The sequence below is a fragment of the Acanthochromis polyacanthus genome, chromosome 20, assembly GCF_021347895.1.
Source record: "Acanthochromis polyacanthus isolate Apoly-LR-REF ecotype Palm Island chromosome 20, KAUST_Apoly_ChrSc, whole genome shotgun sequence".
Lineage (NCBI taxonomy): Eukaryota > Metazoa > Chordata > Actinopteri > Pomacentridae > Acanthochromis > Acanthochromis polyacanthus.
The window spans coordinates 25,607,554-25,620,324 of NC_067132.1; the positions used below are offsets into that span (position 1 = coordinate 25,607,554).

A 12,771-nucleotide genomic window follows, 5' to 3' on the forward strand; every position below is an offset into this window, starting at 1 on the left:
TCTGTATTTATTATAGAGGTAAAGAGCTCAATGTCGTCATTACCTGTGTAGCCACAGTATCCACATTAATGGAGAAGGCACCAAGTTGAAATTAAACAGAATTGTTCTCAAACACACAGACACAAGGTCGATGTTTATCTTCTCCATTTACTCTTGTAAGCGAAGCAAAATAGCACTTTTTTTTTCCCAAAATGTGAATCCGTTCCTTCAAGCATAGCTCAGAAAACTTTCTGCAATGAAAGACGTCCGCTGTCTGAGAATGTGTCTCATCAAAAATAAAGACAAAGGGGCTTTTTATTACGCGAATGTCTCTTCTTCACGTTTTGACTTCTTCCAGCGAGGGTGTGAATAAAGAGGAGTCAGATTTAGCGACATTAGTTGAATATGACGTGGTGCACTGCTGTATCATTTGTTACATACAACTGACCAGAGGTTTGTCTTATTGAGGTGCCTTTAAGTAATTGGAAGGTCCTTCATAATGGTGGAGGGGAAACTATTTGAATCACGGGAGGAAAGAGAATGTGAGGAAGCATAAGGTATAATGAAAAGCACAAGATGTCCATATCTTTGCAGATTAGCTTTTAATTGATGATAGCTTCAAGGAATCATAAACAACTCACATCATCTGGACTCAGATCAAAGTCAAGATCTGAAAACAGTCACAGGATTGATCCACAAAAGAACCCCAGTTATTGTAATTACACCACTTTTTCTGATGTTGGTTCCCAAGGCCGGCATCGATCGTCTCATGCGGGTGGGCTGGATCTCAACAATGTGGACCTAAACGGGCAGTAAATATCAGAGAAGCAGAGCTAGCCTTCATACCACAGCTTCAAACCCCTCTGCCGATCAGTTCAGTGACTCAAACAGCCGGCCCACGCCATCAGTCAGGGTCCAGAGCCCCGCAGACGATAAAAGAGCGCCAAGTCACATCAAACCAGTCGCCACACGTTTCTCACCTTCCATTTGGGAAATTCTCTCCCGAAGCAAAGAACTGAGTCGGATCCCACTGTGTTGCTAAATTCCTCGCATAGCTTTGTGAGCTTGGCGGCAGTTCCACCGAAAGCCACAGAAACTTGCTTTTGGCGTTTTGGAATGAGTCTGAGCGCTCACAAGGCTGGGGGATTCGAATAGAAACAATTAGTGGCTTCTCCTTGTTTGAGGAAAACAGGAGTCAAAATTAATTTCAAAAGTTTGACATGATGTGATGGATTGCTGTTGTTTTTCTGTACAGTTTTTATGATCCTGACTGCCGTTAGACAGATTTGCATGTAACAGTGATCTGCCTCTGTATAAAATTAAACTTCAGGATGTGATTTAACTTGCAAACACTTCAGTGTTCCCTCCACCTTTTCCACTAGATTATTGACATTCAGAAGTCATTGTTTAAAATATGTGGCTATAGATTTAATGCGTCCTCTGTGCAACCTTCTGCACTGATTATGCATAATATATACTAAATTATTAACATTGCTGCAAAGCTCAGGATCAATATTTTCATCTGATGGACTGAGGCATAAAGTGGCCTATTCATAAACACAAATATCAATAAACATGCATGTGTCTATTTCAGTGAGTTCCTGTTTGTCTGTTTTGGGACACATTGAGCCCACTCACTACCAGAGGGAGTGCAGCTGCAGTCAGCTGACTCCTCTCAGCACGCTGTTTACAGGGTGGAAGCTAGTGCAGATCAAGCGAGCGTGCCGTCATGCTCGGTCCGAAAGAGAACATACGATAGAGCAGCATCCGACACACGAGCGAAAGAGGCTGACAGAGGAGAGGAGAGAGAGGCGAGCGTGGAGAGTGCAAGTGCGACGAAATGCTTGAGAAGCCGGCAAGGGGGAGGGGAGGTACCACCAGGTGAGAGTGACAGAGCAAAGGAAAGAAATGCAGAGTATGTGGAGGGAGGAAAAAAGCCAGCGGAATACATTTGCCAGTGTGGTCTGACAGCAGCTGTACTGCTGGTAGAGGTGGATAAGGATAAGAGGAAGAAAGAGGAGGAAGAACAGCAGCTCAGGAAGGACACAAACAGGCGACAGCACTGATGGAGTTCACTTTCACTCTTCTTTCTGATTTTTCCACTCCGACTGATTTCTCTGTTCAGCAGTCCCACAGCCGGATGTATTTTTAGCCCTCCATCGGTGTCGTTTCACTTCTTTACCTCTTTATGCTCACCTGTTTACTTCTCTTTATTCCCTTTTCTCTCTCTGCTTGCCCTTATCTAACCTGTGGACTGCAGTTTTCCAGGGATATCACTGCTCTGGTAAGAAGGGAAATCATACTAACTCACCACTTTCCTGCCAATTCACATCGTTTCTGACATATTTGACCACCTTAAGGCAACCACCTAAAACCCCACATATATTCCCCCATTTCAGTATTTTCCTGAATTGCAGGTTGAGGGGAACATGTGAGCACTAGAAAAAACAAACGCTTTCTAATCATCTGTCAGCAGACCTCTAGCATTTCTCTCTGTACTTTCCATGATCAGGAAATTGGTTTCTGTTTAACTTGTACGACTTGTGTAGATCCAGAGGGAGGCACCCAACAGCAGATGTGCTGCTGCAGCTGTAACTTGACACCTCAGGTAGAGTGCTATCGATTAAAGTCCAACGCCACAGCTCCCCTCCTTTCATTTTCTCGAGAGCGGTTGCACTGAAAGGATGTGAAAATACAGCCTGCTCAATATGCGGCCGGGAGTGTTTTTTGAAGCCGTCGGTGCCGATACTTCACTCAAGAGCGAGCGGGGTCGTAACTAAGAGTGTTTATCTTTAAATTTTAATAGAGGAAAGTGCCTTAGTTGCTACAGTGATCATAGAGTTGCGGAGCCATGCTGACAGAAATAGCGATAGGTGCCAGCAGCAGACAGAGGAGACCCCCATTCACCCTCTCCTCTTGCCTCAGGGCGCACTCTCCGGTACCAAAGGTGGGTAAGCTCCTGCCAGCTTAATCCTCACTCTGGCTCCGCGGTTTTATTCTGGACTTTCCAGCTCTCTTTCTCCGCTTATTTGCTTCTCTGGCTGACCGTTTTCCCACTTTACCCACATCTGTTGCTTTTCAGGGGAGTTCATTTGTATCATGGCACAGTGTAGAATTTGTTTGGCATCTCCTAGGAAAAGAATGAGGAGCTGTTAACAGATTTCTGTTTGATTTAGAGAAATAATGTGTCTAGTTTTGGCTTGCTGCTCATGTATAGTTATAAACAGGTTGAATTCATCTGTAATTTACAGTGCACTGAGGTAACAGCAACAGTGTTTGTCTTGATGATTATCTTATCAGTTCACTCAAAGACTCTTGTCATTAAAAGACACTTAGATTATCAGTCTTTCGTTTTTACAGCCTGAACATCCACAGTGTGCAGATGAGATGTTTTCAGATGAGATGTGGCAGCTGTAATTTCACATCAGGAAAAATGAAGAAACAAAGTGACAATGGTAAACCTAAATAGAACATTTTTTGCCATTTTGGCTATTTTTGGATTTGCAGCAGCTGTTTTTGTGCTCTGCAGCACTCCCTGCTGCACACATGCCTTTCAAGAAAGTTTAATATATCCTGTCCCTGGTTAGGTGTGATCCCTCTCAGTTTAATGTGATCTATTTTAGCACTTAGACCTCTCGGCAATCAAAGTGACATAATGTCCTATAATCTCTTGCAGGCATATTCCCAGGATGCATACCTCAAAGGAAATGAGGCATACAGCGGAAATGCCCAGAACATCCCCGAGCCTCCTCCCATATGCTACCCTCGGATAGAGGTTAAGGCTGCGGGCATGGCGCAGTCATCGGAGCCTGCCGCAGTCAGCGAGACCCCCAGAGGGCCGGCGCAGGGACCGGGAAGGCGAGGGGGGGCTACGGAGAAGAGCTATCGGATGGAAATCCCCGTTCCTCCGTCTCCTCCAGCGCAGCAGACGTCCAAGTCTCAAACGGTGGTGTGCGTCTGTAATGAGAACGTGAGGACAGTGGCCATGCCCCCTGATCCGGTTGACAGGGGGTCCCGGGTGGCTCGGGCAGGACCCAGCCACAGGACGGAGGAGAACCGGTACAGCCCTTCAGACTCTGGCTCAGCTAGACCCAAACCCCTTATTCCCTCAGTACCTGGGGGTGCACAGTTGCAATACCCCTCTCCCCGCCCCACAGAGACTCAAGTCTACTCCCCTTCCTCGACTTCTAGACCTGGTGCTATCTATTCTGACACCTTATCTCCAGCTGTCCGGGCCCCTACTGCTGCCTCACCAGACACATTCTCCACTGCCGTCTCACCCAGCACCAACCACTACTCGCCCTCTCCCACGGCCCCCTCCACCTCCCCGCACCAGAACATCGACTGGAGAACTTACACCACCTATAAGGACTACATTGACGCCAAGAGGCTGCACACGTATGGCTGCCGCACCATCCAAGAGCGCTTGGACAGTCTGCGAGCAGCCGCCAATTCTAGTTCTGCCTACGCCCAGCAACGTACAACGTCTCCTCCTTGTACCAGTCAGAGAGGGGCATCCCAGCTGAGGCGGAGGAGCGCGTCCAATGACCGTGGAGTGGATGCGAGTAGTCAGGGTACCGCAGTGACAACTCCATTACGCAGCGTCTCCCAGGAGAGGCTCGGAGGTGGAGCAGAAAGGACAATAGCGACAAGGAACTGGCCTCGTAGCGCGTCCCAGGATGCTCTGCCTTTCTCCACCCCGACGGGAGTCACCAAGCCTCGTGCACGGTCGTGTGACTACCTGGGCCAGCAGTCTGGAGAGCTGGGAGGGATTTTCTGTGGAGACCGGTCAGGGTTGGAGGACAGGTTGTTGCTCTGTCGTGGAGAGGAAGCTAGAGCTAGCAGGCAAGGAGCAGGCCTGAGAGCTTTACCTCATCAGAACAGGAGTGTCAATGGACAGGAGGAGGAAGGACGAGGAGGCGGTTTATCTAAGTCACCTTTAGCTGCTCCTGTGTTTAGTAAAGGTACGACAGATTCTGCACTACCATCAAGGACCGACGGTCTCATCATGAGGCCATCACGCCTGCCTGTCAAAACCGCCAACTTAGACCCCTCACCTGCCTTATCCTCCACTAAAGCCACAGACCCTCTTAAAGACCAAAGAGCTAACATCATGGGCAACCACCTGGGCTACTCGTCCCCTCTGCACCTGCAGCTCAGGGGCAGAGCTGACAGTCTGAAAATGGAGAGCAGGTCAGAGGCTGGGTTGGCAGCCAGGTCCTCCTCTTGCTCTGGTCCCTCGTCTAAACTGCCCATACAGAGGCAGCTTCAAAGCGGAGTTGTCACCACCTCCTCTGGTTCCTCTACCACCAACGGCGCTGTGAACCAAAAGCCAAAGGTCAGAGAAACCTCTAGTTCCACCGGCGCACTTGTGCGGACTAATGGCGGTCATGCAGAGGGTGTAGAAGGACCTGATGCAACGGTTGTGGTCCTCAGAAGGGACAAACACTCTGCATCCGCTCACATTCGCCCTCCGTCCTACGTACTAGCTGTTAATGACAACCAGGGAGGAGTGACTCACAAGTCCCCACCACTGGTGAAGGCAGGCTCTGCAGATGGAGTGATGTGCTGGATGTCTAATGACAGCTGCAGGGAGATGCATCTAAGGAGGCTGGGAGACACACGGCAAACATCCGGCTCCAAGAACCTGGATGACTCCCTGGATTCAATCCCCTTCATAGGTAAGACTCCACTCATCGCTTTACTTTTTCCTGTTTCTATAGCAACAACAATGACATGGGAGTGTTGTGAAAAAAACGACTCTGCATGTGGTGGTGACAAAGCATGTTTATGCATGAAATCTTGAGCCGTCAAGAAATAAATTAACACCCTTTTTAGTGTAAATATTGCCGGTTGATGAATGTTCACTCACGCTGTGAAAAGTTGGCTTCGAATTCTCAGTCAAATTCTTCATCTTGTTTACTTATTATCTGATCTAGCACTTCCTGATCTAGATCAGGAAATGCAGGCTATGTTTTATTTAGGGAATGTCCTTGCACAGCTATTTCTAAGACAGAAATACAGTGTAATACATTACAAAGTTGGACTATTATTCTGTGATAAAAACATTAATTGTAAATTGTATTGAAAGATTTAAATGCTACCTCATCCCACAATACAAATGGGCTTAATTTTCGTTGGATAGCTAGTATTTTCTTTGTGAAATTGCATAAAGGTTTAACATGCTGATTGTTGTGTATTCATATAAGGAAGGAACTGAAGTGCAGTTGGAAAGGAAAGGGTGTGTCTGTGTATGCTCACTGTATATGCAGCTTGCTAGAGGCAGTTTCATAGATGTGCCATTTTCTACAGCCAAAATATAAATGTCATGTAGTAGCTGGGCTTTTCAGTTCAAAGTGTAGTATATTCTCTTAGCTGCATTTATGTCCTCCATTTAATACACTAAATTCCAAGCACATTGACTCATTAAATTCAAGTTATGTGCCTCTGTACAAACAGCCCAACCATGTGTAGATCTACATGCTATAAATATTTTACAGCTTACATTTTAAAGTAGTGTCACTACTTGCCTCCTGTCTGGGATGTGTAAACACAGCCTGCAGTTCAGCGTGGTTTATCCATATAAAAACCCCAAAAAACAAAGAAGCTAAACAAAAAAACAGAATCACTGAATATTTCTCACGTGGCTGTTGGTTGCAGCTGAGTCACTAACTGAGCGAAGAGGTTTGTTTTTACAGAATCCAGTTAAAGTAAATTATTTATTTTTGTCACATTTTTAAGCGAGACCCGTAGAATGATGATATTTTTGATTAACTATTACAATTTAAAGCTGCGATTTAGAGATGAGGAAGTTGTTTTGTCGCAAAAGTTTGAAGTCCGTCGATTGTTTGTGCGTTTAATTTCTGGCTCTGGTAAATGGTGCAACACACCCTAAAAATCTGCCAGCAATTTTTTTAATTCAGAATAATTAAGTCAGCCTGGGTTGATATTTCTGTCCAGTATTAGCTACCTGGGGAAATAAATGTGGTCACAGTTTCAGTATCTCCTTGTTTTATAGACACAAAAAGCTACTGTCAACTCTCATGTCTTCCAAAAAACATCCCCAAGCTCCTGTCTTGCATTTAATCACAAAAAAATGCATTAAAATCAAGTTTAGCCTTGCATTGTTGCACTACTTTTCAACTACAAGGAAATCTTGTGTCCAATGAAGCACCCGAGGAAATTCTGTGCATCATTGAATAATCAAGCAATGATAGGGAAATTCCCTTAGAATTTTCTTAAAAGCACCCGTCCAAAAGAATCCACTCGTCATGGAAGTAGTGCTCTTTAATGCACACTTTCCACTACACAAGTCACAGAAAAGTATGTCATATATGCATTCAAACGTCAAAAGGAAATTTTTCCTCGAGGCAGTTTGAACTGGGGATGACTGTGTGTGATTATGTGACAACTTGACGCTGAACTACAGGCAACCATGACGTATTCAAACCACCCTTTGGCATCCGAGTAGGGCAGCAGCACAGAAACATACAGTCACTGGGTACACACACACACACACACACACACACACACTCCCAAACACACTGTCCAAGTCAATACACTCCCCCTCCGTCACACACACACACAATCCCTGGAACATCTCATATCCCCCCCCCAGTGTTGTACAGAGAGAGAAACCCAAGAACATCGTCCTAATGGACTGTGACATAACAGAGAAATAAGAGCATTCCTGCAGCAATCTGCTTCAATTAGATTTCATAGTGGGCTTCCAAACAATAAGTGGAACAACTGCTCTACATTAGCAGCCTGCCAAGCATTTTGTGTTGGGAACAGAACATAGCCGGTGCTGCTATAGTACATGCAAAATGTCACGTCCCCTCTTTGTTTACGATGATCCTTGTTTCGTTCTGCGTTTCCTGTGAAACACCGAATGTGTCAGAGTTGAAGCGAGCTGTGTTTACATGTCGTAGGGTTCAAAATCAAGCTTTGTCGTCAGTTTTTTTTCCCCCACATCTCTGCCAACTTTACAGGCTGACAAGCTTGAACTCGACCTTCCATCCTCAGCTGCGTCTTCATCGGTGACTCATTACCATCCAATGAGAGCAGCTCTTGTGTTTGTCAGTGTCCCAGAACCTGCAGGGGTTCTTCCAGCAGCGTTTGCCCCCGTACACACCAAACACTCCTCAGCTCTCACCTTTTACCTCACTGCATTTACATCTAGATTAGATTAAGGTTTAAGCACTTTCAAGTGTTTGATTGATACCAGTGAGAGCCGGTTTTTTTTTTGGTGTGAAGGAAATTCATTAACACAATCTGTCCTTTTCCATATAGATAAAGCACGATAGTTGATTTTTTAAAATGTATATTTGGACATATCGTAAAACTGATAACATTCCCAAGTCTGTCCATAAAATGTTAAGCCACAGCCAGTAAGTTTTATGTTGTTTAATCTGTGATAAAAGTGAAGTGTGAAACCGATAAGTGGGGGTTTTATGAATGGTTCATGGACAAAATACCAAAGAAATTATCACTGCACCCAGCAAATAAGCCCACACTGTCAGAATACTGAACAGATACAGGCTAGTTGTTTCCCCCAAGTTCCAGTCTTTATGCTAAGCTGAGCTCACCAGCTTGTGCGTACAAGTTCATTTTTCCGGACATGGGTGGAAGAAAGATTGATAGACCCGCATTGTTCTCCTTCTGTTGAAAGCTGCATCAATCTTCATGCCTAAAACGGACTCAAAAATTAAGTGTGTCAAATCTCGCTGGCTGCCTCCGTCTTCCCAGAAACCGAATTAGAAGTATATAAACAAGTGATTAAATGAAATGGGCATCTGGCTGGCTCGGCAGAAATGAGGTTTGCAGTGTCATGGGAGACGTCTTTGAGGTTTTGTGGGGGTGAGATTTCGCAGCAGTACCCAGCTAACATGCAGATCAGATGTTTCATATTAAATTGTGCCATTGAAAGTACAAGATTTGCAACAGTGCATGTAGCATCTAGAGGAATTTAATCTTTGCGATTTTTTTTTAACGCGCTTGTTATTTTTAACCTGGTGTTTTATTCTCTAAGGAAGAAATTTTTCATAAAGTTGCACAACAGTGACTTTTCATGGGATTTATTTGTAACAGTAATGATTTGAAATGGTATTCCTGTCAGTATGAAGTGCTGCGTTAAACATGTTTGCTTTTGGTTTACATTAATGTAAAAACAGTCTTCAGGAACATAATGTGCTCTTTATATATTACCACATTCGCTGATATGATTCATTTCGGGAAGTGTTTGTCCACCGCATGCATCTCCTAATTTGCTTTTAGGGCTTGCCATCTTGCTGATATTGCAAATGAGACATTATGACACGGGCTCGTCTGCGGTGATGCAACGCTAGCCGACAACACTGCAGATGTGTATTTAAAAGGAAAGGTGTGTGGCAGCTTATCAGCACAGAAACACCTACATGACTGGCTGACTGGCTCTGTCTGCATTACTTTGCTTTCATTCCTTATCGCTGCGTTTTATTGCAGTCTGCTGCAAAAGTTTATACAAGTTGCGACATCAGAGATGAGCTGCTTTTTTGATGTTTTTATCTGCAGTATGATTTCACCGTAGCAGCCAGCAACTAGCATAATTCCTAAGGTGAATGAGTTCAGTAGAGCCAATTCCTTTCCCTCTCATTTATTTTTAGAGATTTTTTTATACAATGGGTCCTTGATGTTAGAAACCTGTAAATTCTGTCTGGTAAAATGACAGCCGTCACTACAGTGAGGATCTTATGGAAGGTCTGAATAGGCTGCTGATAGCTGTATGACAAAGTAAAGCTTCATGCTCCAGGGAGAAAGCCATCATCATCAGTTGATTATCCAACTACAAGTATGATACAGAAATACTTTGTTCAACTACAACTCTGGCTCATTATGTAGTTTAGAGAATTTAAGGAATGCGTTTCACTTCCACAAATTAAAAAAAAAAGAAAAAAAAAGCACCTTACCTTATACTAATAAATGGAAAGCTAGTTCCTGACCCTGTTTACTTGTTAGCTGTACATGCTAACATCTGTAGCTTCCATGAGGGCAGACAAACAGATGCTTTAATTTATTACCTATAGTTCCATATTAAGTTTTTGGTACACAAAGATACCTGCCTGTCTTTTTAAATACTGTATTGCTCATATTACAAACCCTTGTGTACGACTACGCGTGTAGATATGTCACCTGGAAATCTAACAGTTGCTAAACTATGATTATTGACTGTATTGGGGGGGGGGGGACAGATGGAGGTATCTTCCAGGTCTGAAAAGTGAGGACTTGAACCCATTCTTTCTAATGGCCAGCAGGGGAGGGGACGAGGGGGCAAAAAGAAGTCCGATTGTAAAGAAGTCTAAGAAAATGAGCCAACTTTTCACTTGATTTGTTACCTCAGTAAATATTTTCTCAACGAGTTTATGGTATCAATCACTAGTTTCAAGTCTCCTTCAGTACAGCATGATGTTCGTTTTCTAAATTTTGATCCCGTTTCCAGTAAAATAGGTAATAAAGCCTTGTCTGTTTAAGGTGGGGCTACTTTGTGATTGAGAAGTCACTACATCTGCCTTTTATATACAGCTTTATTTACGGTCTGACAGTGACAGTCAATGGAGATGCTTCACTAGCCAACTCTTCTAACCTGAATTATTCTGTGTTTCCTTGCCTCGTAACTTAGTTCCCACATTTCTGTCCTCAGATGAACCGTCCAGCCCCAGTATTGACCTCGACAGCGCACATATTCCTGCGTCTGCGGTGATATCCACAGCACCAATCATCACCACCATCCCACCCAGCCCGACTTCTCCGTCCCCTCTCATTCGGCGCCAGCTCTCACACGACCAAGGTATGTTTTTCCCACGTGGAAGCATCGGTCGGCTGCTTGCATCTGAGGTTACGGACAGTTTCAAATAATTATGTGACCCTCTCTTAATAGATTCTCTCCGTCTCACAATTATTGAGTCAGATTCTGGTACGAAAACCGAGCGGTCCAAGTCATACGATGAAGGCCTCGATAACTACCGGGAGGAAAGCAGAGGGTAAGTTGCGCTCTGTTGGGACTGACTGGTTGAAATTTAACCCCAAAGAAACCTCCACAAATGTTATAGAAAAAAAATCCAGTCTTCTTTTTAAGCTCTGGTCAAATACATGTTCATAGTTGTGGTCATGGACATGTGGGAAAGTCAAACTCTGGTAGCTAATGATTAGCCAAGACTGCAGCTTGGTCTGATATAATAAATTATGACAAAGCGGTAGAAACAGGAACAGTAGAGGTGTAATTTATCATAACATTATGAAGAGGATAGTTACTGTGTTACACTCACTTCTTAGTGGAAAATGAACTACTCAAAAACCTGAAAATGCTCAAATGTGCACCATACCAGTGGTTTAACTCCTTTTCAGTGCAGTCGTTCACGTGTTACAGTTTCTTCTCTTAAAAGTTCGGCTTTCTTAAAAGCTTACAGCCAGCAGATGGCTTTATTAGTAGCATGTCTTTTACGGTCACATGTTACGTTTCACCCCCCCCCCCCTTGTCTCAGACAAACTAAACAAACCAAGGTTGTTAACGGGGGAAACTAACAAAAACCGCACAAACAGACATAAAACGGGTTCTGTGGTCTAAAAGAGGATAGTGTGTGCTTGAATACCACTATCCCCCACTAAATCTAACAAAGGTGGTAGAACAAACAAAAACAAAGACCCCTTAAAGGAAAACATTCCCCAAAACAAAGACAAAGGAGTGCTGGGTTCTGTGACATAAAGACAGTTAGGGTTCCAGGAGAAGGCCGACTGATGGTGTCAACGCTTCCAGGTCGCCTACCCACAGCCATCTGAGCAGCTGGAGGTCCCTCCTTATAACTTCACCCAGCTGATCGGCAGCACCACACAGCTGAGCTCAGTCTCACAGGTGCAGCAGATTGAGCCTGATTTGAGAGCCAGGCTGTGAACTTTTCAAGTCCGTAACACATAAAACTTCCATAAAGTCACTTGATTGATCTGCTTTGCTTTCACACCATAAATAAAAACTGCACTGTAGTTTACTGGAAGTTGGTTGTTTCAGTTCTGTGTTTAGTCCAAACAACTATGTTTAAACCAAACCTAACATGTTGGGGAAAATACTGCCCAGACCACTTTGAATGTATCTGAAATTACTCCAGGTGTAGTTTTTAACATTTGGTTAATTACTGCTGAAAGTCTAATTCTCAAGCTTCAGCACATTTCATAATATATTTAGCTCATAATGTATTTTCTCTTCTATTTAGGAGGTCCTTGATACCTGGTCTGAAAAGTCTCCGGAAGGTGAGTGTTTGTCAAACACGAGCTCAGTGCCAGCTGAGCATGACTGGTTTATCTGCATTTCCTGCCTGGATACTTATTAGCCCTGTCGTTCACACCCAGCTGATAAACCTCTTCCACTGAAATGTGAATAGATTATGGAAAATGGGACAGCTGTAAAACAACAACAGACTTTTTGTTTGGTAAATATTTGATCCAGAAGGTGTGGGAGTGCTGTACCCGTATACTTACATCAGGCTTTTTAAACTCAGTATTTTAACTGATACATCATCCGTCATATGCAAATGTTCGCAAACCTTTCAGGTTTTTAAGCTTTATTTTGCTTTCTTCTGTGTTCCAGGCTGTGGACAGGTCATCAGAAGATTCCGGCTCCAGAAGAGATTCCTCCTCAGACGTCTTCTGTGACGCCACCAAGGAGGGTTTGCTGCATTTCAAGCAGCTTCACACAGATAAGGGCAAGGTGTGCACTCTCTGGATATCATGTAACTCACACTCTGGCACAGAAAATATAGCACA

The 12,771-nt window shown here is 44.1% G+C and overlaps 1 protein-coding gene across 5 annotated transcripts in view; it reads left to right on the forward strand.

The window, feature by feature from the left end:
* The window catches only part of LOC110951013 (rho GTPase-activating protein 21), a 90,929-nt gene that overhangs the window by 64,100 nt on the left and 14,058 nt on the right, over window positions 1–12,771 (forward strand). For 3 of the 5 annotated variants that reach the window (XM_022193911.2, XM_022193910.2, XM_022193907.2), the window contains 6 exons: window positions 2,240–2,263; window positions 3,656–5,660; window positions 10,658–10,804; window positions 10,895–10,997; window positions 12,222–12,258; window positions 12,596–12,715. In XM_022193911.2, the coding sequence (XP_022049603.1) occupies window positions 2,240–2,263; window positions 3,656–5,660; window positions 10,658–10,804; window positions 10,895–10,997; window positions 12,222–12,258; window positions 12,596–12,715 (2,436 nt within the window). The remainder of the gene's footprint in view (window positions 1–2,239; window positions 2,264–3,655; window positions 5,661–10,657; window positions 10,805–10,894; window positions 10,998–12,221; window positions 12,259–12,595; window positions 12,716–12,771) is intronic. The other 2 variants (XM_022193909.2, XM_022193908.2) reach the window with 2 other exon arrangements.